Genomic DNA, 27,391 nt, shown 5'->3' on the forward strand with positions numbered 1-27,391 from the left:
ATCCCCTAATCAAGCCTTATCCTAAAAACATTTTGAAGCCCAATCTTATTAAGCTTGAAAAGGGAAGCTTATAAGTTGACAACTGTCTTGCCTCCGCCTGCACCATATGGATATTCTAATGAATGATGGTCACTAATTAAAATGATTTCTTTAAATTGTTAATTCTCACTGTCTAGAAACGTCCTTTGTGTCCATGTGTTAATATACACGTTTTATGTGGTGTTCTACAAAAAGGTATTATTAGTTTTATTTGTGACATAGTTCACATTAAATTGTGGTAAAATTATATTTTTTAAAAAGAGAGGCGAGCTAGAGACGGAACCATAGTTTCACATCTCGGTTCCAGGTAGGATTTATTTTCCCTGTTACACTCTTGCCATGGCTGACAGCGCTACAGCTTAAATTAGACTCTTCTCTATTAGTTCTGTAGATATGCTTTAGCGGCCACTTGGGTAAGTCATTCGAGTTTTTTTTTTCTTCAACATTAGTTAGTCCTGGTATTTTCTTACGAAGTATGACATTTAAAAACTGTTATTTAAAGTAACTTTATGTTACGTATACTGAGCACCAGGCTAATCAAGTATTTCAGTTAAGAATAGCCAGTTTACTATCGAAATTATCCTTTAACTAAAAGGGACAGAAATTATTTCGTTTAATTATCGAACAATTTATTAAAAGTGGCTGGATATTTTATTCTCAGAGAAACTTTAAGATTCTACGACAAATCCAACAAATCGTGCTTTTCATTAGGCACAGAGGGAAAAGAACGTAGTACAAATACCACTCGAACAAAAGCAGGCAAGGTACATCAAACTGCGTGAACTCTTCTGCAGAATAAATCAAGATAACGTTGAAGAGGAAGACGATTATAATGCAAAGACAAAATATATATCTCACAACATCTGATTACGCATCACAAAGGACTGCAAATCTGAGCAGCACTCCACACACGAATTCACATGAAGGAAAAAAAAAACTGCATGCAGGGGTAGACATTGATAAGACATTAGTAGGAGTGCCATTCTCAGTTCGACTTATACACTTAGAGTAGTACTTGGATAGTGACAGAGTGGATTTTAAATAAAATTATGAAGATGTGATTGAAATTTAGATTTTTGGGATTGTGGTAACTATACAGAAATTACAGCCATTTTTTATACAAAGTTGCTCATTTTCAGAGGTTAAAAGGTAATTGGACAAATGGATGATAAGCAGTTTCAGGGCTAGGTGAAGTCTGTTCTCTCAGTATCTCATGATGGACTAAGAAGATAACATTTCTGGAGCTGTTTCCTCGTTTTCAACTTGCATATGATGTCTTTATTCTGGAACTCTCAATATGTGGCGTGAAAGAGATAGTGATGCAAGTGTAGAAAATTCTCACAGAGGTAGGTCTATGGATCTCAATCAACATGTACTTAGAGTCTACAGTCATAGTCACCTTCATGAATGTAAATTTACAACAAGGTGTAAATCAGTGGTTACACGTAAAAACGAGATCAGACTTTGTCCGAAAACATCTAGAACAGCTTTCACACTTCAGCTAAAAAAATTCTGCGAACACATGAAAGCAATCTTAACCAGAATGACGGGAACAGAAGAGTGTGCAGAAGAAAAGAAATGATCCACGATTATAAGCATAACACATTATCTGTAAAACATTGCGGAGATAATGTTATTGCGTGGGCACGTATGGTTGCCACTGTAACCGGGTCACTAGTGTGTATTGTTAATGTGACTGCTGATACATATAGCAAGATGAATTGTGAAGTGTACAGGAATATACTTTCTGCTCATGTTCAGCCAAATGCGGCAAAACAGGTCAGGACTTGCAAATGGATGATGAGCCAAAATAACCCACAAAAGCAACCCAAGAGTTTCTCAAAGCAAAGAAATTAAATATTCTTCCAAAGCCAAGTCAGTCACCTGACACTTAGAGGACACTTTAAGTTAATGATGACAAAGGTGAAGACTGGGAGACCCACAACCAAGCAGCAACTGAAGGTGGCTCTCAAAGGCTGTGGGTTCTAGACTTAAGACAGTCATTAACTATAAAGCAGTATTAAAAACAGTCCTATGTTTACAATTGTATTAATTTATCCAATTAATTTGGGGGGGGGCTATATATACTAAAAACATTTAAAAAGCTATAACTCCTAAATTTTTAATGCTGTATTTTTGTTAAGCCCCTTGAATTAAAGAAGGAAAGTTTTGATAGATGAACTGAACTCCAGTGTGGTGTTGTACAGATGGGAGAATTATAGAACTTGTCTCATCGTCCAAATACTTCTGGGTGTAAAAGATCTTTATCAGTTCTGATATTGATTCTTCATGATTTGTTTTTGTCTCTAGAGCAACAAAGAAGGCCTCATTATCTCACAGTGTTGAAACTGCTGAATTGAATAAAGGCTCACTTGCGTGAAAAAGTTCCACTGCCAAATGTTTGACATTCCCGTTTTGCAATGTACAGCTGTCACAAAAACCTGCCAGCTTTGATTAAAAAGCTTGATAAGCTTGAGATTTGAGTCAGGTAGCTAAGATAATCTAGAACTGGTTCTTAGCTAGGAACTGTTCTCGATTCTTCCCTAATGTCAGTTTGTGTGAAGTCCTTTTTACGGATATGGCGTGTACAGAGCTAGTTTCTGTGTTCAAATAAAGAAATCCTACAGTTGTGAATGAATCTGTCTCTTCTTTCTCACATCGTAGACTTGATGTGATGTCAGATAAGCGTCAGCGTGCCAGAGTTCAGGGCTGCTGGGCGAAACAACTGCCAAAACACTCAGGTCCAACACGTAAGTCAAAGTGTAGCGTGTACTGTGAAATGCAGGATTTGCATGCTTTTGCCAGCTCAGGTCATTCATAGAGGTAGAAAAAAATATAATGAATTTTCTTCCTCTCTTATCAAATACAGTTATGTGTTTAAATAAGTGTGACAAATTGGGCTGACATTTACGTAGGAAACAAGATTCTTATTCTGTTTTTTAAACAGGTGCAGTCCCAAATTGCAGTGAATCCAAAAATGCCAACGTGGCCTCTGGTTCTTGGGGTTTTGGGCCTCAGAAAACAACTAAAACCTTTGAGTTTCTCCAGCCCTCCCAGGTAGACTGTCCACGTGAAGAAGTCGTCAAAATGAGTCTTTGCTGCCAATAAAAATGAATGTGAGGATACTACTTTTTCTTTTTTTTTTCTTTATTGCAGCCAATTAGAGATGTGCCACCAGAGAAGGTGATAGAGTAAGTTACTAATTTCTATCTTTACTATCACAGTTTTGTCTTTATGACGGATAACGTTTTTAATCACACAATTTTTAAGGTGTATTAGCGAGTCCTTTACTACATACTTGTCTTTTAACGTGATTCATTTTGTTCTGGTCAGACAGGCAGGTGATTTTGAGATCAGCCATGGACCATCAGGGGTGTCCAGGTGTGTAAAGTTTAAAAAAGATGGTGGTTAGCACTGTTGCCGCACAGCAAGAAGGTCCTGAGTTCAATTCCACCATCAGGCCGGGGTCTTTCTGTGTGGAGTTTGCATGTTCTCCCCGTGTTTGCGTGGGTTCCCTCCGGGTACTCCAGCTTCCTCCCACCGTCCAAAGACATGCAGTTTGAGGGGATAGGTTAATTGGATAATCCAAATTGTCACTAGGTGTGAATGTGTGAGTGAATGTGAGCGTGAATGGTTGTCTGTCCCTGTGTGTTGGCCCTGCGACAGACTGGCGACCTGTCCAGGGTGTACCCCGCCTCTCGCCCTATGACAGCTGGGATAGGCTCCGGCGCCCCCCGCGACCCTGGAAAGGATAAGCGGAAGCGAATGGATGGATGGATGGATGGATGGATGGATAGCTGAATGTGTATTTATTGAACATTGCACAAATCAGTGACTGAGTTTTAAATCCACTAGGTGGCAGTGGTCGCATAATAAATATGCTTTTTCTTAATAAAAGTCATGCTTTTTACTTTATGGTCCCCAGTAAAACACATATAACGAGCTTTGTTTTTAATAATTAAGAATATTTCATAATTTGTGCTTTATTATACAGTAGAAGGTACATTCAGGCTATTTTCACATAGATTTTTAGCATGTCAATTTTAATTTTATTCGTATTAGAAAAATCTGATTTACAGAGAGACAATGTTGTTGTAGTCTGTATTTTGTTACCGAGGTTCAGTATGAATTTTAGCAGGTCATTTTGTGAGTTTAACAGAATGGTTGTAGTGGATAATAAACCAAAAGTAACTGTCAGTCATTTGATTTTACTATTTGATCTGGATGTTGAAAAATGTTACTATTTTGCATAAGAGCCTTTTCCCTGTGTATTTCTCGTTCTGTTAAAAAAAAAAAAAAAAAAAGGTTACACGTTCATATCGTTAAGGAGGAATTTTATGCCTTACAGAAATAATTGGAATGCCCAGACTTTAAACTCTTAGAAAACCAGGGTAAAGTACATACTGTATACTCTTACTTTATGTTTATGGGGATTTAGTCTGTGTCTATTTGTCTTTCATCTGTCAAGGCTGCGGCTGCTGCCTGGATTTCTCTCCCCAGAAGAGGCCGACTGGATGTTCAGTAAGCTGCTTGCAGAGCTTCCCTGGTCCCAAAAGACCAACTACAGACAAGGTGAGCACTGGGTTCTTAATAATAAGAAGTGTAAACTAGGTGAAATGTGAGTATGTGGTTTGTAGAGAGGAGCGTGAAGAAGGATTCCCCACTGCAGGAAGTTTGCTGTTGGATTCAGGTTTGTTCCTGTTTCATGTCAGTGCAGTGGTGACCTTTTAAAGCAGTTTTCGGTACATGTATTTTAAAAGTACTTAAAGATCTCTAAATAATAACAGAATACTTTTTGTTGGCAATAGATTTGGGTAATTGTTTAATATACTCTTTTTTTAAAGTTATAGCTTTTTAATGCAAAGTTTTCCAAATCCAACTAGGCGCCTTGCTCATGTGGTAATTTGTGTATGAACTTTATTTTGAAAAAAAGCTGACACTGAGAACACTCACATTGTATTCCATATACGGCGACAGACGATATACAGGGCAGTGTGCTGAGATGAAGCCAGACTTTGCCTCACAATCGTCCTCTTCTCTCAGCTGGCTCTTGTCCATCTTTTGTGCAATTCTGCAGTAGCTACACAGCAAACAAACAGAATGATGAAGACAAGTGGTCATGATTTCCAAACACTCACCACAGACACAGGGTGTGAAATCATCAATGTTTGGGTTAAGGAAGAGTGGAAGAAGTAGTGGTGGCTGACTCTTTAATGTATCACCACTCCTCCATTTATCCTGCCCTGCTTTAAAACAACCTTTAAATGCACTGACTCAGTTTTTCCGATCATTTGGTCTCACAACTTTGAAATGGATACTTTGAATGGGTTTGGCTTTTGCTTATCTTTCTGGCTGTTGAGAGTTCATAAATGGTATGTATGTAATAATTCAGCACCATAAAAAGCAATGGCTGCTCAAGCAGTTTGTTTTGGTTTCACCGTATTCTGATACCAGACGGCTGGCCAAAATACACCGAAGGCAAAAAATTGTTCTTGGAAGAGAACTATTGGTTTCCCAAGAAAGTGAGGTACACTCAGACCCACAGAGGAAGACAGAGAAATTGGATTTAGATGTTTACGTGACCCCTGTTAGAAAACCAGTGACAAAACAGATGATTATTGTACATGTTTGTTAGACACTAAAAGAAAATCCAGTAAGAACAAATTTGTCAGTTTTCTGCCCTGACTGAATTGCCTTCATCAAATTACTGACACAATATAGAGATTGATTTGATGGTTTACTCTATGAAACTGTCCACAGGCAGAGGTCTGGATTGGGGTTTGAGTGGTTGAGTGTTTTATACTCAAAAGACCAATCCATCCATTTCTGCAGTTTATCTGGGTCTGCGTTGTTGTGGACATCAGTCTAAACAGAAACACCCAGACCTCCCTCTTTCTGGCCACATCCTACAGCTCTTTAGGGAGAATACCAAGATGTTCCCAAGCCAGCCAAGAGGTGTAATCTCTCCAGTGTCTCCTGGGTCTGCCTTCTCCCTCACCTATAAGGTACCAATAAGGCATCCTGGTCAGATGCCCATCTCAAATGGCTCCTTTAGATGTGGAGGATCAGCAGCTCTACTCCAAGACACTCTTGAAGGGCCGAGCACCCCACTCTATCCCCAGAGCTGAGCACAGCCATGCTATGGAAGCTTGTTTCTACAAGTGTACCCACCCCTGCCTCTCACTAAGGTGCAACTCCAGAGAATCCATCCCCTCTCCAGGAGACTGGTTGTAATTGTGTGTTCAGCCAAGCCTTACCATATCTAGCCAGTATCTCTCCACCTAAAGCAGTAGCTCAGACTCCTTCGTGTTCACGGGAGGTGGCGTTGCATATACCCACAGCCCGTTTCAGCAAGTGGGAATCAGACCGCCAAGTCCTCCGCTTTTGACTGCCACCTGATTGCCTCTACAAATCACCACATCATTGTGGTGGAGGGGTTTGTGTACCCTGGTAATCCTAGGTCCCATATTGTTAGGGCAATTTGTCCCTGGTAGGGTCTCCCAAGGCGAATTGGTTCTAGATGAAGGGACAGACTAAGTGCGATTCACAAGACCTTTATGTAGGAAAAACCAGTGGACCAATGTACCACGCTCAGATTAAGGTTAACGGAGCCAGACCCAAGGGTGGGCCTTGTCGATGAGCATCTAATGGTTGGGAATTAGCCTGCAGTGCCGGTCAGGCTCAGCTCAAAAGAGCCACATGGACACATTTCCTGTGGACCAACCACATGCAGGAGGGGCTGGAGGGGCCCGGTACAGTGTGCATCAGATAAAACTTCTGTTATTAACCCGGAAATACTAGCACAGCTCTTTTATTTAAGCTTTCAAATAAGCACATTATTTTTTTGTGTGTGTGCACTAAGACTGGGTATCAAATATCAGCTGGTTTTAAATATTCACAGAAATGTGTCCCCCACTGTGCAATACCAAAAAAAACTTTTGTCTCTTGTTTAATCTGGGCAATTTCCTGATCTGTTCGGATGTGTGCGTGTATTCTGGGCCAGGTGAAGCATACGAGGAACCCAGGCTGACCTGCTGGTACGGAGAGCTCCCATATACCTATGCTCGCTCCACAATGGCTGTAAACATGCAGGTTGGACAACTGTAACAAAAACGTGACAGAATTTTTTTTTTCTCTGGCAAAATCTTTGATTTGTAGTCTAATTGTAGGGAGAATAAAGATTGATCTAATAGTGAAGTATTTGCTTTTGTTATATTATTTTAACATTGAGTCTTTCATTTTCCTCATTCATCATTCTGTTTTTCTATCCTTTTGTCATTCATTCATTTGCTGAACTCTGCATAATGTTCTTGCTTTTTCCTCAAAGTGGCATCCATTGCTGGTAAACCTTCGCAAGGCAGTGGAGCATGCGACTGGATGCAGCTTTAACTCCCTGTTGTGTAACTTGTATCGGGATGGCCATGACAGCATTGGCTGGCACAGTGACGACGAAGCCTCATTGGGTCCCAAGCCAACTATTGCTTCTCTTAGTCTGGGCGACACCAGAGTCTTCAGTCTCCGCAAGCAGCCTCCACCGGTGAGTTAGTTCACCTGGTTTCATTCTTAACTATAATAAAAACAAGATGAACGTATTCTGGTAAGATGAGATCGTCTCACAACTAACTTAACTTGTGTAGAAAGGCAAGACAAACTAGGAAGTGATCCAATCAGAAGTAATCTCCTTGTGCATTAAGGTTAGATGGACACATTTGATCTGCCTCAGGAAACAGTACAACTTGGGAGGAAGAGTGAAGCAGACTAATGGACACATTTCACATTCGATGCCAAGGAAAATGAGATGCTTTGCAAACCGTGTGAAGCAAAGCATCAGCATTAGGTGTTTGCATATACACTGAAGATTACCCTTTGGGCTGTACTGTGTGTTTTTGTCCTTTAGGAGGAGAAGGGTGACTACACTTACGTGGAGCGGATTCGGATTCCTCTGAGTCATGGCACACTTCTGCTGATGGAAGGAGCCACACAGGATGACTGGCAGGTAGGCTCCACCAGGCAGGCAATAAAGTTAAGCCTTGATTATGCTTTCCAAGCTCGCTAAGGTTTGCTTAGGGCTGAGTGATGTAAACTTTGTCAACAAAAAGTGAGTGTGCTGGTGTCCTCGGGCCTGCCAGTTTTTGTGACTGAACAGACTTAGTTTTATTTTTGGGTTTGGGTGGGGTCATTCACACTACACCAGGGGTGTCCAACTCCAGGCCTCAAGGGCCGGTGTCCTGCAGGTTTTAGATATGTCCTTGATCCAAAACAGCTGATTTAAATGGTTAAGCATGTCTTGATGTTCTCCAGAAGCTGGTAATTAACTTATCATTTGATTCAGGTGTGTTGACCCAGGGTGAGATCTAAATCTTTTCAGTCTGTTTTACATAGATAGTTTTGTACTGTGATGCTTTTGTAAATTATCTTTCTTGCACAGAAAACTCAGCTATTATTAAAACGGCAACCTTGAAAAAAACACTTCTAATGAAACACTGGACATTCACACTAAATAGTCTCCTCGCTGTTGTGCGATAAAGGAGTGTTAGTGCTTCTGACTCACCATGTGAGCATATAGATGCATGGTGAAGGCAGTCAGGTTCCTCTCGCCTGGCCAACCAGCAACAAGGATGACTGGAGAGGCCTGGAGAGAAGAGTAAGGCTTCAACCTAATGAGAGTCTTCTTTCTTTTCTTTTTTCTTTTTTTTTTTACGATCAAAGTCAGAGCAACCAGATTTACATGTGCAAGGCTCTTGTGTATGTAACAGAGAGAGTAGCTGGGTTCTGTTGAAAATAACTGGGTCACACTCAGGTATGAGAATGAGTTATTAAAGCATATTACAGCTGCTTGAATTTCATTATGGCCAAATCTGTTTGCAGAGCAGGTAAAATGGGCCATGCTGTTTAGGTATATCTTTTTAAACTTTGTTCAAGGATGCATAGCAAAACATAGACGCTTGGAGAGACGCTCACACTTGGCTCTTAATTCCTATGAAAGCAATAAGGGCGCTTTCAATTTTTCACTGGACTATACAGAGTTGTGTGGAAAAAAAAAAAAAAAAAAAAAAAAAAAAAAGTTTCCACTTGACTGTACATATATAAAACGGTTTATTATATAAGCAAATTTAAACAAGTTTTGTCCACCGCTAGAGGAATTCAATGATCAAAACAATACCACTGATATAAATCAGGACGGGCCCCAAATGGAGCTATCCTCAACTTTCCACTACACAATGTTCACTTACTAAAAACTAAGTGAGGTGAGAGAGTGAGAGATACAAACAAGTTGGGGCAAGGAGATGAAAGAGGTTTGAGCTGAAAGAAAGAGAGGATAAGGTCACAGGTGTTTTATGACGACACCCCCCTGAGTAACTTAACAGGGGCTTCATTACTCTCTTTCAAGAAAAAGATCACTTCAGACATTAATTCTCTCTCCATTATTGCAGTCATGGTTGGCCTAACAAAACCATCTGGTTCAGGGAGCAAGGTTTAGAAGTGAGTGCTAAATATTTAACTAAACCCATCAGTCCTGCTAAAGTACTTCACGTGTTTGAAAATGGATACAGGAATCATTTTGTGTTGACGTAGCTCTTTTTTTTCTTTTCACACTGTTGTGTATAAGCAAACCTTTCACCACCTCCTCAGATTTTGATGGAGGTGTAGTGGTGTTTCTGCACTTGTGTGTGTCGGTGGGTTAGGGTTAGTCCACAAGCTGCACAAAATGTATGAAGGCCATAATTTTCTTGTGCAAAAGGTAGTAGTGCTGGCTTTGCACAGGTGAATAAATCGGACTTTTCCATGTCTGATGGTGTTTCTCCGGACTGTATACATGTGTTGTTGTTTTTTTCTCAGATTTGTCTATTATCACTTTACACTCTTTTTTTCTACATAGAACAAAATATAGCTGTCTTAGCTCATGGCTTTTCATACATTTCTTTCTTTTGATTCTAGTGGAAAATTTGTAGATGTTGCCCATTAATAGAAACTTAATAGAGCAATACTTGCCCAAGATTGTTAATTGCTCACTTATTCTTTCATAAAAATGTCATCTAACTTTTAAATATATTGTTTATGAGTCTCTCTGTTCCCACCAGCATCAAGTGGCTAAAGAGTACCATGACAGGGGCCCACGCATCAACTTGACCTTCAGAACTATCTACCCGGAGCCAGAGGGCCAGAGGCCGGGTACCAAAATGCGATTCACAGCCAAGTGACTGTAAATCTTCCTCAGAGTCGGGTACTTGAAGCTGAAGAAACTCTGATTGTACGTTTCAAACAGAGTGCTAGATCTGAGGTGTGAACGGCTCTACTTGAATTTCCAGACTGTGTAAGTGATTATTAGTATCAGTGTTGTGAGCAGTCAAGATTATCTGATATTAGTATTATATCAGAAGAGCCAAATGGCCCCTTTTACAACAATAACAGCCACACCAGCCCTGCGAATGAGAACAAGTTCCAACAACATCCTTCTCTTTGGTCTGAATATTGCTTTGGTGAGTTACATAGGTTTATTTGATTTAACTTGACCTTTTGTTAAATTTTCATTTGAGCCACATTTTTTAGGCTGAGTTTTGGTTTGAAGCCAAAACGTGTTATGTCAATAGTACCATGTTATTGGAAAGTTTGTCCTAAAGCAAGATCTGAGTACTCACTGTAAAGAAATGTCCTTTAAGTAAATTTACTTAAAGCTTTCTATCTTTGGAGCTTTTTATAAAGAGCTACCACAAAAAGAGAAGAATGAAGTAAAGTGGCCACAACCACTGAAATGTGTTTTATTTTTCTTTTGAATAAAAGTTAATGGGTCCCTTAAAGAGCATGTAACGGGCTGTGGGTATATGCAGTGAAACATGTTCAAAGTCAAGGGAACACTACAATGTCAGATTCTGGAATTTATTTATTCAAATGAATGTATATTTGGTAATAAATCACGGGGGATTGCTGGAAACCTCAACTGTTCCTTTCTCTGTTGTATGTTGTGGTTCAGCTTGTTTGGTTAAAAACTCCGAGTTTATTCACGTAGAGATGACGGAAACTGGGTTTTCCATTTCAGAAAAAAGACACAGATCAGGTCAAAATAAAATCTGTACATTCTCCTTCTTTATAGGACTGACTGCACTGACATTAAGGCAGCTGTCAGGTTGTCAGCAGTTCTTCCACAATGAAACATTTACTCTGCATTACTGTAGCAGTCATATATCTGTAGGAAACTTTAGACATATAAGACACTGAGCAGTGATCAGTCTTTTTTTCATTTTATGATAGACATCCTTGGAGTTTATTGAAATAACTGATCAGTTAAAGTTTGGGAACCAAAACTTGTGTTTCCCATCTCAGAGTTAATCAGGTCAGAGATTACAGGTGGGCCCAAAGTTTGTTAAAATGTATATGCATGTGTGCTATTCGTTGATGGTTCTGATATCTGCACCTGCTCCTGCTTTTGAATGAACATAAGTTCTAAAACCTGCAACCTACACTTCTTTGGTAAATAAAAAAAAACTTACAGGCCCTTTTTTGTTGTTTGTTTTTGTTTTCTGTCTATCAGGTTCTGTCCTGGTTAATTTTACGGTCTCTCAATATTCACAACATCTCTGGAAACCTGGTTCGGATTAGGTTCATTTCTACCCTTGTACCATCTACCATCCAAGAATGCATCTACTTTTCACAGTCATAAAACCACTATGATGGAGCGTGTCTATTCTACCTAAAATATTATTTTTTTAGACACAGCATCTATAACATTTCTGTTCATTTTTTCAGATACACGAATGCTACCTTGATGAGGAATTGCTTTTGTGTCTTTTGTATTCAATGCAAGCATCCAAACTTAAAAGAGAAGATGCATTAAAAACATGGTCATGCAAATGATACAGGTATCTCAAATGCATTACACAAAGCAGAGTCACATAGCCAAGGATGCACACAGCAGTCCCATACCCACCAACACTGTGACTGAAGTCTTTGAAACATCAGGGAAATGGTATGCTGCCATCCATGTCACTTTTTGGAATTGTTGGCAAAGTCATAAAGCTAAAAGTTTTACCCTGTGTGGTTACAGCTCTTACTAAGCTTTCTGTATACTTAAGCCATCTTCCTGATTTTTTGTTAGGACATAAAACTACTATAATAATAAATTAGGAATACATTCTGTATATTAACATTTTACTAGTAACTTTTTTATGGAAGGATTGTTGTCATGTTGTTGAATGAGAAGGCCCAAACACAGGACACAGAAGCAGGTTGAACATAAACTGATAATAGATAATAGTGAGCCGACTCAATGAATCCACAAGTGTAGCCCAAGAATCGTAAGAAAAAAGGAGATGACAAAGCAGATTCTCACAAAGGGAAAGAGTTTGTACATCCTCGTTTCCTCTCCACACATCTTAGTGTGGCCCACCAGACATGCAGGTATGCAAGCAGTGGAGGTGAAGGAGAATTATCCTTTATCCCTTTAAAGCCAAATATCTCCCCCATATACATACACGCACACAAAAATTAAGAGAAATTAAGAAAAGCCTTGTTGATATATAAAGTTGTATTTATACAATGAAACACTGACAGAAACAGGCCACAGGTAGAAACAAAGAAGACAGACTGCAGACAGAGCAGATACAAGGCCCCGGTGAAAAGAAAGCGGGGGGGGTGTTACAGTTCTGGTAACATAAGGAGAAGCGATTTCCGAAGAAGCACAAGAAGTGAACATTAGAAAGACAAATGCAGACTAGAAAAATAAAAACCTTAGAAACACAGAATATCAACAGAATCAAAACAGCAACCACACCTCAACGAACAGTAAGAGAAACACACGTGGACAACAGTCACACATAGACGATCATAATTTTACTTGTGTTAGGCTGACTCAAAGTCCTGAGCTGTAATGATAAGTTTGTCATGTAAATATTCTGGAATCTGAGCATGGTGTTTGCAAAATACAGTGAACAAGAAAGATGGTGCTCCAGGGCTGAGAAATTATGTAACCAGTGTTTTCATTATATCTAAAAAAAAGTGTGATAAATGTATTTAATGGAAAATTCTTAATCAGTTTATAGTGTGGCTGTAATACAATCATGTGCTACGGTGTACAGACAATGCTTCAGGGCAGTTTTTGGTGTGTTGCTTTGTTTTTTGTCCATTTAGGTCAAACTCAATAGATGGAAAGAGCAAAGAGCTTCAGTTAAACTGGCTTTCTTTTTAAAGGTTATTTGACTGTGTATACATCCATAATCAGAGAGGAGTGTCTCTGCAGTCAGAGTCGTTCAGGTTGATAGTCCACATTCTTTAATTGATCAAAGCTTAAAAATTAACCTACAACTAAGGACCCATTTGATCAGTTGTAACCGAGTCTCTGGGTGATTCCTGGTGATATATAATATGTGTGTGTAAATTTAGATATTAGGTCACTGGCTATGTAACCTCAACTTGTTGGTACAAGACCAATCATACCAGCCACTCTCTGTATAGTGTATTAATAGCTGTTTGTGTGGTATGGATTGCTCAAATCTAAAAGTTCAACGTAGCAAACTGATCCCTTGGTAAATACATATACAAGTATGATTTAACTATTCTAGCTGCGAGGAAATAGAAAGCCTATTCAGATACTGAAGAATCGCATAGCAGGTCTGAAGTGCTACCCCTGACAAGAAAAAGCTGGCAAAAACAAACTGTCCTGCAGATCCAGTAAGGTCTGTGAAGACTAACAGCCAAGATAGCTGCAAAGAAAAAATCCAAGAAAGGTAGATAAAATAAAATGGGTTCAAGATCTATGATTGATGATAAGCCAATCATTATGTAATCAGCTGGCTACATACAAAGTAAGGTATCTACTACTCAGCAGAGCTGGTTCAGTCTGGACAAAGCTTCATGTTTTAAAGTACAAGTTAGTGAGATACGTTTTGATTAATGTAAATATCTAATCAGCTAATCACAGGGAAGTTACTCAATGCTGTTGTTATTGGTGAATATTTCTGCTGATCTGTTGGGATTCCCACACAGTCAACTCTTGGGTTTACAGAGAAGAGTCTTAAGAAGGGAAAATATCCAGTGAGTGACAGTTCTATGGGTGAAAATACTTTGCTAATGCCAGAGGTCAGAGGAGAATGGCTAGACCGACTTAATAGGAAGGCAACATTAACTCAAATAACCACTCTTTGCAAACAAGGCATGCAAAAGAGCAAATGCATACTGCTATCAAGTCAATATAAATGATTCCAGCTCCTTGTTGATCTGTGTCATAAAGAATTAAGGTAGCTCTGAAAGTAAAATGGGATACAACACAGTATTGGCGAGACGTAACTAACAAAGTGGCAATTGAGTGTGTTATATCACTTAGGATTATTGAAAACTTTTGTGAGTTGTATTTTATCATACCAGTTCCAGTTTATTAAGATGCTGCTGTTTTGTTTAGTCCTGATTTATTTGATAAAAATCTTTAATTTATGCATTTATTGTTCCCTTCACAAATTTTATATGACTAACAAAATGGCATCTCTACAAGAACAATGTAGTTCAAAGGTAGATTTTGATTTACCTTTAAAAAAAACTTAACAATATTACATCTTTAAGAATTTAATATTTATCTTCACATATGCTGCATGTATGAAAGTTATTTTAACAACTTAATACACTTTAAACACTACTTGGCACTGCTAAATTGCTGCAAAGACTCATGGTAAACATGTCTCTCTTTTTGTACCCACAAACAGGTGCTCACCTTCACTAATAATTTAAAGTATTTGGTGCAGCTAAGTGTATGAGGGATGTGAATGGTAGGGAAGATGGACACTAAACAAATCAAATCTGTCAACCACCAGAAGAGTTCACAGGGATGCAATATTTGATTTTCTGTTTCAGATTGGGCCCTATTCAAGCACATTTAGCATTTACTACATTAAAAAAAAGAAAAAGATTAGATTTCAGGTTTTGAACAGCCCTGTGGGATATAGCCACTGACACTGTAAACTCCCTGCAGCGCTCGCTTAACTCAATTTTCCATGTACCTTTGCATCAGTACAGCACCTACTGTAACCATGACAACTTCCTTGATGGTCTAAACTGTCTGTAATGTCTCTCTGCAAGACTGAAGATTTTGAGAGAGTTAATGAGGGAGACCCTCACTTGTAACAGAGTGAATGTTACAAGTTGTATAACGGGTCCTAGGAAATATAGCATGCTGTGCCCAAATTTCAGTGCCTGCTTAAAGTTGGGACTAAAGAGGCACAGAACATTTTGTATGTGACAGAAACATCACATTGTTAGAAGGTTTGGGCTGAACACTGTTTGGTAATGTTCCAGATCACAGCCCATTTCCTGTAGCAAATCCTGCACCTGCTCCCCAATTCCTGGCTGCCTTATAATTGCTCTGAAGATTTACATCTGTAATAATCAGAATCAAGAAATTAAGTAGAAGAATTTTTTATATGAACATTGTTGCTAATATTGTATAACAGCATTTTTCAATGTTTTATTAAAACCTAAATAAATCACAATGCTGATTTTTAGATGATTAAACACTGAAAACTTTGTATGGTGTTCCATGTTCTCCCTGGGCCTGTTTGAAATCCCTCCAGGTATCCCACCTTCCTCCCGCAATCCTGACATACATTCATGTTAACTGACTATTCTAAACTGGCTGAAGGTGTAAATGTGTGCATCAATGATTGTCTGTGCCTCTGTATTGGCTCTGTAACAGGTTGGTGACCTGTGTAAAGTGTTACCTACCTTTGACTTTATGATATCTGGGATAAACTCCAGTCCATGTGAGATCCTTAAATGTAAAAGCATTTAAGAAAGTGGATAGATGGAGCATAAAATACTAAAAGGTATCAAATTCAAATATTCAGCTCTTGAAATAGGCACTCAATTCTGAATTTGATACAAACAAATCTTTGCAAATCTTTGAAACAAGGATGACAATAGCCTGGGAAAGTTCTGTAATGCTAAAGAAAAAAACCACACACACACACACACACACACACCTGGAAAATCTCACTGTTCATTAGCTTAATTACAGGAGAAAGTTTAATATTAATTAAAATTTGATTTTAAAAAGTCTTTTGGGAAAAGCTAAATACACAATCCCAATGTTAAACACACAGTTGGCGATATTATCACCTACATTACATTACAATATAAATAAAGATTGAGAGTATGATAAAACATGTCTGTATGATACATGCAAATCTACACCAAAAAAAAAAAAAATATGGGGCATTAGCTGGACTGGAAAAAACATATCCTCCCACTTTTTAAAAAAAAATCAACAGCTTACACACTGCAGAAGCCCAACTTTACCTACATCTTGATAGTGTGCAACATTTCAATCCCACCCCCTCGTCATCAGACAATAATACACAGGCCATCAGTGGTAAATCATGTTGTTAGTCATGTGATCACATCACATGGACATGATAACCAATCAAAGTCATTTCTCATTAGTATCAAAGAGTTGACAGATAAATAACCATTATTAGCCATCTGTGGTGACAAAGTTCATCAGGCTGGATATCATCAGGCTGTACACCTGAAGCATCATCCATTAAAAAAGAAAAAAACATTAATTAACATTATTTTGTGTATTTTTTTTTATATAGTACTCAGCAATTTTTCTTTGTGTATTCAATTAAATAATGATAAATGAAACTTCATTACATATAAGCAAGACTCATGTAGTTCCCTATGAAGTAATGGGTTGACTCGGGTAGCTCTTTTGGTCTAAACCTGGTCAAGTGCTTAGACAAAGGCCTCCTAAATAAGAGCCAACAACCCACTTGTCTGAATTCAGTGTGCTTCTCCAGGATCCATATCTTGGTTGAGGAATCTTGGTTTTTGTTTCATATGAGTCTTTACACTTGGATCACTTACTCACAAAAAGGTGTTGATTCATGATAGGCTGCTCTGTCTATGCTCCTGACTCTACCTATGGCCACACACTGTGAACAGACACAAGTGTCAAATAATAAACTTCTTCCAAACACTGTCACAAATAGAATGAGGTGTTCAGTCAATCAAGGGGATCTCAAAGTACAGCCGTTTCTCCTCTGGATTGAAAAGATTCATCTGGGACCATCTGGGAGTCTGTCTACTTCTTATAACCCCTGATAACCTCCCAGGTGAGATGCTCAAGGTGTTAATCTGAAAATTCTGAGGCAGACTCAGGACCTATTTATGTTAGCTGATTTAGGAGTACCTCTACATCTCCCCCACCCTGAGAAGATCTGTAGGAAGTGAGGAAGGGAAGACATAACACGCCTGCCCCCAGTGACCCAGACCCAGATTAGTGGTGGAAAACTAATGGACGGATGGATAATGTACCTAATTAACAAAATTCTAATTAAAACCTATCATCTCCCTATTTCTTCCTGTAACAGCAACACTCTAAATCTGCCTTGTAATAATTGACATTTTCCAGGTTGCCTGGAAAGGAAACTGGAATGTAACACAATAGCTAAGGACAAAGCTGCCTGACATTCCTGTTAGCCACTGTTTGCTTGTTCCAGATCCTGACACCTGTTGTGCAGAGCTGGAAACGTTTGGATTTACAGGAGTTGCATCAGAACCATTGTTCCTGCTAAATCCTTTTATCTCTCCATGTAGCCACTGGAGCCACTGTGTGGATCACACTCAATTAGGCCATACTCCAAAGATGTTCATGTTCATGATGTTTACTGCTGCTGGTGCAGCCACCAGCCTCACATCAGCAGGCAGTTGTTAAATCTTCTCTAATTGCAAAGCTTCGAATAGGCTGTGTGACTTATAAGCCTCTGACAGGATATCCACTGGGGAATATATATCCATGTAAACTAAGTACAGATGCAGTGTTACATAATGTTATAATTAAGTTACTAAGCAGCTTCCATAATGAATCTTAGGTAACGCCCAGCCACTGTGCCCAAGTAAAGCCTCACTGAGGACTGTACATTATGAACACCAGTTACAGTCAATACTACAATTTAGCATGAATTCCCCACCCCACCATGACTTTTGATGCCCTTTAATGTGTTCTCTGTAAGAAAGGGCAGAAATGACTCAATTCTGCAATGATTGTTTTATTACAGCAGCAGAATGCATTTAGAGTTTGGTGTCTGTGTTCAAATCCATCTCTATAAAATTGAGGAGTAAAGAGTAACTATACACCCCCAGAGGTTACTGTTGCAGGAAGGGGTTAAATAGGACAGCAACAACGCCGACATATACAAGCTTGAGATGAGAAATTTTACAGCCAAAAACGACTGTCCAGTTGTGCAGTTGTGTTTGGAATATGAGCTGAAGAAAGTGAGAGATGTTATGTTTTTATGACATAAGGCATAAATAAACCCTGTAACTAGCTTACAGGGTTTATTCTTTATATCTACAGTCAGTAACGACATTTGTAGTCTCAAACATACCAAATATGCTCCCTTAATAAACCAAAACATTAGTGTTTGTATAGTTTTGATGCTTTGCTTTTTGTGTTTTTGTTTGAGTGTGCTGCTGCTAACTTTAATAAGAGAATCAGTTACACGAAAAAAGAATAGGGTAAGTACCAGCAGTGACCAACCTGTTATGTCTATTATGGGGAGGTTACATGTGTTTGATCAGTATAAAACTTAAACCTTGAGTTAAACACAATGCCATGGAGATATATAGAGTCAATTTAAAAGAGAATACTCCAAGAGCTTCTGTGAATGCCAGTGACAACTCAGCACTGGAGACCAGGTTATTATTGGTTTCCCAGACACTGGGCACTCACCAAGTGCTTGCTCACAGGGAACTCCTGGGTTGTTGCAGAGCCTTTACCTTACACTACAAATTCCCTTAAGAGGGTCACTGCAGTGAATTGCAAGAAGTGAAACTTTTAACATTAAGAATCTCTTTTGCAAAAGTCTGACATAGTCAGCTTTAATATAGCTTGAGAAACCCAACACAACCATAGGGAGAAGATGTACAGGCAATAGTTCCAGCCACTGAGTCACCACGCTGGTTTATTTGGGTTAAATGGCCTGTATTTATATAGCGCTTTACTAGTCCCTAAGGACCCCAAAGCGCTTTACATATCCAGTCATCCACCCATTCACACACTGGTGATGGCAAGCTACATTGTAGCCACAGCCACCCTGTGGCACACTGACAGAGGCGAGGCTGCCGGACACTGGCGCCACCGGGCCCTCTGACCACCACCAGTAGGCAACGGGTGAAGTGTCTTGCCCAAGGACACAGCGACCGAGACTGTCCAAGCCGGGGATCGAACCGGCAACCTTCCGATTACAAGGCGAACTCCCAACTCTTGAGCCATGATCGCCCCAACGATTAAAAAGTTGGGTTAAAAAGCTTTCCACAGACCATCCTCGTGGACTGTATTGTTGGCTTAATATAAAATGTTGCACTGTGTGAGGAGATGAATTAACCTTGCTCTTGACCTTTGTTCTTTCTCTCACATGATAAACACAAAGGACAACCCCAGAAAAACAGGGCTTTCCATCATTTTTGGTTAAAAACAGCGAAACATTTCACATGTCAGTTCTTCATGTTTTCATTTCAGTGGCTTGTGCCAGATTTGGAATGGTGGAAAACATGACCTCATCTTGTACTAATTTGTCTCTCCTGCTGTTTTCAGTATCCGCCCCCTGGCCTGTGAAGTCACGTCTTTCCTGTGTGAGTTTTAGAAGCAGGCGCTAATGTCTCATGTTAACAGATGCATCGTCAATGGCATCTTATAACTGATTGTAATGCATCACCAACGTGCTAACACTGCACAGACTTCACAGTGGTGTATACAGTCCATCCATTACAAGTGATCATACACGTGAATCCACTGACAGTAGCTTATTATCAACAGATCCAGAGTACACTGGACACAAATCAAGTAGGCGCATCTTAACTCGGGAATCAGAAGGATGGAAAGCAGGACATAACCTCTGAACAGCTATAGGAGGAAAATTCTTGAAAAGCCCCCAAGGTGGACGTACCAAGAATGAAGCCAGGAGTCTTCGCTATATGTGATCTTTATGTGTCCTTGATGAAGCTGTTTTGATTTGTACCAGTAGCACGCTGTCAGAATGTGCATGAGTGAGCCAGTAGGGCAATTGATATTCAGATGTTTAACTTCCACTATTAAAAAAGACTTACACTTTTTAGCAAAAGCTTAAAGTGGTTTGATTTAAACTTTGCAAATGTAACCTGGAATGCATCTCTTCCTCTAATAAAAGTGCAAACAAAACAATACAACGAAAACTATCTTTTACCTGCAAGACTTACGGCTTTATGTGACTGTGGGTGCACGTGGCTGCAGCATAAACAGACACGGTGTTCCTGCATGCGAATTCTTCCCAGTCTCAAGTCTCAGTTTATAAATAACCATGTTGTCCCTATGAAGTCTTACAGAGTTGGTCTCCAGAGAGGGAGGGAAAGGGGACCAGTCCAAGTGCTAGAAAAAGAATGGCTTGATTTTTACTAGCAGTATTGGTAAACAGTACTAAACCCACATCTCTTTATAAGTCTATACTGGGGATTACAGGGGGAGTCCTCTACCACATATACCACATATTGCACTTGTTTTAAATGTGTAAATATTAAAAGCTAACAGTAGCCTTTGCTGGGATGGTTAACCTTGCTTATCTTAAAAAGGGAAATAGTTACCCTAGCTCTTTCCAAATGTTAGCAATGTACCTCGCAGCAACTGTAATAGTAACTTGTTTATATATACTGTATATCTTCATTTTATTAGCTCAGTTTGGTCAGCATGTTTCAGTTTCAGGCATGCAGGCACGCTATGTGCTGATATTTTAAATGTGCATGCTTATTGTTCTTTGTGAAGAACAAGAGGAGAAGTAAAGTATTTGAGTTTTGCAGCTTGACTTTTGCTTCCCTCCTTTCTCCAGCTCACTGACATTTTGTGGTGGGTACAGGAGGATTTGCATGTTCAGGAATGTGGCCTGTGGAGTGTACCTCACCTTTTGAACTTGTATTTCTGGGTAATGGGTTTCACTCTCTCTCTCTCTCTCTCTCTCTCTCTCTCTCTCTCTCTCTCTCTCGCTTCCTCTCTTTCCCTCTCTTTAAATTCTGTTAAAGTATGCTAGATTGCAATGGCTCATTTTTATTAGTGAAATATTTCACATATTTAATCAGTAGCTCACCTTAAAATCATATTGTTGCATTTTTCTTTTGGCCAATAGATTTTTTAAAAATTTATTTAGTGTTGGACATAGAGATGTCTACAACAGAGTATTAGGGCCACATTAAGAAAAAATATATTCTTGATCATTTTGAGAATAAAGACAAAAATCTGTTTTCAGAAAAAAGGCAAAATGTGGAGTTTACTGTTGTTGTTTTAACACAAATTGCCACATTTGCTATACCCTCTACAAAATACCTTGGTTAGATGAGTTAGTAAAACAAACTGATCAGCTGTCTTGTGATGCAACATACATCCCTTTTATTACAAGAGGCTGTAACCATTGATAAACCATAACGATCATATGTATATACACCTGTATGTATATTAACAGGTGGGCCAGTTTGAATGTGAAACTTGATGCAAACATTATCACACATACAGCATTTACTAACAATTACATGATTTTTTTTTTTTTAAATCTATTATAAATGCCAGTTTGTATCCTTGACCGAATTTTGTTTGGCTCATTGCTAAATATAGAATAAAGAATTTGAAAAAGCTCTGCAGGCCTTAATATTATGGAACTAAATGGCAAGCACTGAAAAAACAAAGAAAAAAATGTAAAATCTCTTTTAATCTCTTTAAAATCTACAGATCTTGTATCTATGTGTTTCATGCAGATAGTATTTCCTTTTTACTTTACTAAACCCATCAACCAAAAGAAGCACTGCACTGCAGAGCTCACTGATGGACACAACAGTAATATTTACATTGCCACACTACAAGTGGAAAATGAGACATTCATAGCAGGTCAAGGGTGAAATGGCTGGTGAGTGCAGTTTGTTACAACAAGGCAAAAATAAATAAACTTTTTATTATATTTATGTTTTTTTTATTATGATGTTCTCTTTTCTGAGCTTTAATGTGTTTCCTTTCCTTTTGTGCACTTTTATTTTCTCTCTTAATAATAATAATAATACATTTTATTTAAGAAAGGGCCTTTCAAAACACTCAAGGACACTGTACACAAGCAATAACAACAACAAACATAAAAATTTACAAAATAATAAGGATAAAACATTGAGCAAATACATAAAATAAATTAAAGTAGCAGGATGGAAAATTTATGAGGAATAGGCTAATGTGAATTGATCTATCCCTGACATTTAAACACACTCGCAATTCTTGTTAGCAGTGTACACATATAAACACACCTTTTGTCAGTCTGTCTCTTGTGACCCTGCAGACAGAACTCGTGCAAAGGGATGTAGGGCAGTATGTCCTAAAATATCTTACAGACTATTTTAAATTGACTATACACCACTGAAAAAATGCAAACTAAAATAAATAAGGTTAAGAGGTGCTACGCCACCAGTGCTATGAGGTTGTGCATAAGCAAATGATTTATCTGGCTTGATGCTAACACTAGCCTCCTAACAATACACTGTACAAACTAGCTATTTGGCACATAAGACAATTGTATGATGAGAACACCAGCTCACTGAAGTGTAGTAGGTTAATTCACTAGGGAATGCAAATATCTGTACAAATTTTCACAACAATTAATGTGTAGTTTGTAATTTTCTTTCTAAAAGAACCAAAGACAGTCCAAAATTTAATATCCTACCAGTAGCCTGGTTAATCACAATGTCGGCCTCCAAAGTATAAGTTAGTGGCTTTTATTTGTCCGTGCAACTGCTTCTTGTCTGGGTTGGATCAGAAATGTAAACATTGTTCATGCCTGGGTGTTTCTGGCAAAAGTGCTTGGCAGCTGTTTGTGCTTAATAAAGCAAATATATTTTTTGTTTCGGGTTACGTCTGTAGTTGTATATCCGATAGTTATACATTCGATATATTAGATTGCCATAGTGTGCCATACACTTATGTGTATAATAATCATACTATTAGTGACTTAATCCATGCCTTACATTTAGCTTTGTAATTCTAACCAACACATATTCATTACACACATGTAGACTCACACATTCCCTTCACACTACTAATGTATCATGTGATGAAAGTTAAACCATGTTTCCTAACAGGACTCTGATATTTATACACACATTATACACACACCAAATAGAGGTTACTATAGAGGTTATAGAGAGTTTTGAGACATACTATGATCACTGTTCATTCACTGCGGTGAAGATGAGAATCAGATGTGCCCCACGATATTTTGTCATCTTTATAAGTATAACATTTAGTGTTTGTATTGCTACCCATGCAGAATCATGCTTTTTTGTATAGACCCCTAGCCCTTATTTTTTCCATATTGCCTCATTAGCAAATGCATCCAGAAATTCACAAGAAACAGACTTCCCATCTCATGTAAATGAAATGCACTGATGCATCGTGACTGAACGATAGTAATTCTGAAATGTTTCTACAAACATAAACTTATCCAAAAAGTCTGAAATAATATTTTAAAGAAGTGTTTCTACATGCTTTCATTTTCAAGCTGTACAAGGATAAATGGAGAAAATCAGATAAGATTCTAGCCAAAACATTGGCCTTACTCTTATCTCTTCTATTCGGTTTAAACTCTTTAATTAACAGATTAAAAAACAAGTCCAGGAGAAAAAGGTTTTCATACCATTGTTTTTGCCAAACTCTGTCCTTGTGTACAGCACGTGCAGCACTGTCTGGGTCTTTTAGAAAAAACATATAATCCCCAAGGACATATAAACCAGCTCTTGGCCTACTTGGTTCATGCTGAGTACACTTTCATAAAACACGTACGCTAAAGCAAATGAAAAATCAATTGTGCAGCATATGTTTATGCATCAACTACCCCATATCACAAACACTTACGTCTTAACCGTCCTCTAATGTCATTTGACAAAAGTGGTTTGATACTGGTGTGCCTTAGATATACTCAAAATAGAGAAAACAGGTGTTTGCACATTCACATATGCATCTGACACACATATGCACTCTTCAAGATTATGACTCCAAAGTGTAAGCGTGAGAAATAGGATGACCTCGTTGCCCACAAACTCCCCTGAAGTGTCATCGAAGGAATGCATGACGAAATGAGGGGGGCTGTTTTAAGCTGTACTGTCACTCCTGGAAACTCCACAAGGATGGCAAAGGAAAGCCCATGAGGTCAGCCCTTGAAATGCAAAGAACTTGTCACCTCAGTGAGGCTGATATTACGATGCATGATGTGCAATATGCTAAGTAATAATAAGTAAATGACACTTAGCTTTAACCATTTTATGGTGTTTTTGTTTTGCCTGTAATGCATTTGAAAAACTAATTTTGGGTTTTGTAAATAACCCCAATCACAATCCCAGACTCATTATATTCAAGAGCCACACACTGAATATAGCGACTATTTACCAAATGCCAAAATATTTTTTGGCATCCCTGAAGAGACAGCACAATAACTGAGCAGACTCACCTCACAAATAATCACAGAAGTGGATAGAAGTGGATGATCAAATCTATCTAAACCCATATGATTATTGATATCTATTTTAAGTAATTTGTCTGTTCACTGAACAGAACCATCACTCTGTATCTGTCCTTGATTTTGCTCATGACATTACTGTATGCAATAGTAGTACTTGCAACCTGCATGAAGCATCTCAGCAGAGAGAGTTCAGAGTGACTTAGTATGAATTAAACATAACAGAAGTCACTACATCTGTTTTGTTGTGATATTTTCCATGTGAGCACTAACGGTGTGTTGGATTTTTTTCTGACTAAGTTGTTCTGACTAAGCTGAAGTGCACTGTCTTTTTTTTATCCTCTGTCTTCCACATGAGGTCATTGACCCATTCATTGGCTATAGGAACATGTATATGGATGATGATATGACAAATGCCTGCTGCTGTCTTTTCCTTTCTTTTTCTGATGTGAGAAATTCTGTCAATGATGTATTCAGAATAGTCAGAAATAGAATAGATGACTAAGTCTGTGATTTTCATTTTTCACAGGAGAAATTGAGAACATGACTCTACATAGGTACGCGCATTTCTGTCTGATCAGATGACCTGTGTCACATGTGGAAGAAAAATATTTGTCAGCTACAGTGTGACCACAGGCAGTCTCCACCAGCCCTGGCCTGCCAGCGTCAGCGCTGACACTGATATATTTAGTCATTACAGTTACAGTCAAGATGACGTAATTGGGATGATGCTGGGGCTGCTGATCAGTCTGTGCTGTTTTATGTTTGTGTTTGTTTACTAATCGACAGTGACGTTTACTACATGTCATGCTAAGAAAACTGTATCCATTTTTCTGGAACCATAATTTATATTCCCTGAGCTGAAAAGCCTACAGCCATTGAATATGTTTCATTTACAGCACACTCATAGTAATCTTAGTCTAAATCTAAAATGCAGTTTTAACCTTAAATCAGCAGCTGTAATTTTAGTTGTTGGAGTCATTGCCAAACTTGAAATTGGAGCAGGTGCATTCACTGACTAACCTCCCCATTTTCTCCCAGTGCAGTAATAGCTGATACCACAAATATAAAACAGTACTTAAAAAGATCAATATAATGAACTTTCAGTGACATCTTGCTCACAAAGTACGATTTTATGTATATACTACATAACAGTCTGTTTAGACTTTTGACACATCTGCATTTGCAACTAAAACATCATTTTAAAACAATATTTTGAACAATATCAAACAATAAGTTTGATTTGTGTTGTTTCAAATTATTTTTTTATTTTTTTATTTATATATTTTTACTATGTATTAATATTACAAAAATTAAAATAATTGTACAATCACAACAAAAATTAGGGGCTTTAAATATTTTAATGTGAAATTCTTGGTCGATTTTGGATCATGTAATACTACACTTCATTTTTTTCTGTATGGTATTGCATTAAAATGGAAATAAACATAATTTATAACATAACATAATTTAGCCTTCGTCTGCATGCAGAAAAATTCACAGACACACACAGTGCCACAACATGCCAAGATGTTTGAGGTTGCCCAAAATGCCAAGATGCCAAATGTCTTATGGGAGTGCTGTCTAATACCAACAGTGATTCCAGTAATCTTTGAAAGTTTTTAGATAAAATTAATCTGGAGCAAATTGTTGTTTTATTTTGTGCCATAAAGTAAAATCCAGAGTTGCCGCTCCTTGTGGCTCATAACACCAAAAGCTGCTTATTTCAGGTTTACCTGCTCCATGCTTTGGCCATTTGTTGCAAGTCCTCTCAAACTGAATTTGAGTTCCCTCAGGGTGCTTCTGTTTTCTTCACACACAATGCATGTGACCCAGATAAGTTTGTCTGCTGGTTGTTGTATATATAGACTGTTTTATGCATTTGCAGATGCCACTGGGTAAGAAATGAGATTGTTGTGCCAACACAGGGACTGTTATAAGTCACACTATTTGCCTCTCCTACAGTCATGTTTACACATGAACCCTGCAAGCATCGCTGCCAGATGTGTTTCCGCTCAGATGGGTCAGATGAAGGGCAGCTGAACCCTTTTGTTAAGCACAAACTATTACATAATATGTTATGATGGTGTATACAGGCATTTATCAAACACAGTAAAATGAGTGTGTTACATTTCAGGTGTCAGTTGTTTTTATTAAGTGGGAATAATGTGCAGAAAAATAAAGCCTCATTTTTATTTATTTAATTTTCTGCTGGGTTTTTTTTTTTTAATTTATTCAGTTGCATCTTCTGTTTTTACCTGTTGTAAACAAGGCCTCGACTTCAGTGCATCTCTGAGTTTAGATTATTACTGCGTCTTTTTATCATTTATTTAATGCTGACCTAGGAAACAAATTTCATTCTTTTATGTTTTTAATATCATGAATGACAATAAATGAATACTGAGATAGATATTTACTGAATGAATGTGTGAATCTGGTAAATAAATAGAAGCTTCTTTGGCCAGGTATAATCTAACTCTGGTATCTCGTGGCATTCCCTTAAATACAGGAGACTGAAATAGATTTCCAGCTAAAAACAAAAACAACAGTCTGAGCCACTGTGGCAAATCTAATGGCTTCTGAGTCTTCTACTCTCAACCTTTGGTTTGGTTTCTTTCAGATGACTCTGTGTCTGTATCAAGTATCTTTCTCATCTTCTCTGTGTCTATGTACCCCCCTTACAAAACCATAAAAGCCCCCTAGACAGAGATTCACTTCTCACATGTTTATTTTGAGGGACTGACTGCTACAGAAACTGGAAACATGACTGGAGGAAAGGAGGGGAGTAGGAGGAACCTGGCAAATAGAGAGTAGGGAGGGAAGGAGAGAGAGAGGCTGAGTGGGTAGTGCGGAGCTAT

At 38.4% G+C, this 27,391-nt stretch overlaps 1 protein-coding gene across 1 annotated transcript; it reads left to right on the forward strand.

Moving 5' to 3' along the window:
- Positions 1 to 318: 318 nt before the first annotated feature.
- alkbh3 (alkB homolog 3, alpha-ketoglutarate dependent dioxygenase) lies at positions 319 to 11,532 on the forward strand. Its single transcript, XM_005459978.3, has 10 exons — positions 319 to 452; positions 2,704 to 2,789; positions 2,987 to 3,096; positions 3,196 to 3,230; positions 3,373 to 3,420; positions 4,508 to 4,611; positions 7,043 to 7,131; positions 7,367 to 7,576; positions 7,937 to 8,035; positions 10,122 to 11,532. The coding sequence occupies exons 2-10, from the start codon at positions 2,714 to 2,716 to the stop codon at positions 10,239 to 10,241; spliced, it is 891 nt and encodes a 296-aa protein (XP_005460035.1). The 5' UTR covers positions 319 to 452; positions 2,704 to 2,713; the 3' UTR covers positions 10,242 to 11,532.
- The last annotated feature ends 15,859 nt before the right edge of the window (positions 11,533 to 27,391 follow it).

Source organism: Oreochromis niloticus, linkage group LG7 (genome assembly GCF_001858045.2).
Source record: "Oreochromis niloticus isolate F11D_XX linkage group LG7, O_niloticus_UMD_NMBU, whole genome shotgun sequence".
In the NCBI taxonomy this organism is placed as follows: Eukaryota; Metazoa; Chordata; class Actinopteri; order Cichliformes; family Cichlidae; genus Oreochromis; species Oreochromis niloticus.

Bases quoted from the DNA above. Each gene is read 5' to 3' on its own strand.
- alkbh3 (XM_005459978.3), top strand. From the start codon at position 2,714: ATGTCAGATAAGCGTCAGCGTGCCAGAGTTCAGGGCTGCTGGGCGAAA. The intron at 3,097-3,195 runs GTAGACTGTCCA...TCTTTATTGCAG, and splicing joins AGTTTCTCCAGCCCTCCCAG to CCAATTAGAGATGTGCCACC. The intron at 3,231-3,372 runs GTAAGTTACTAA...TGTTCTGGTCAG, and splicing joins CCACCAGAGAAGGTGATAGA to ACAGGCAGGTGATTTTGAGA.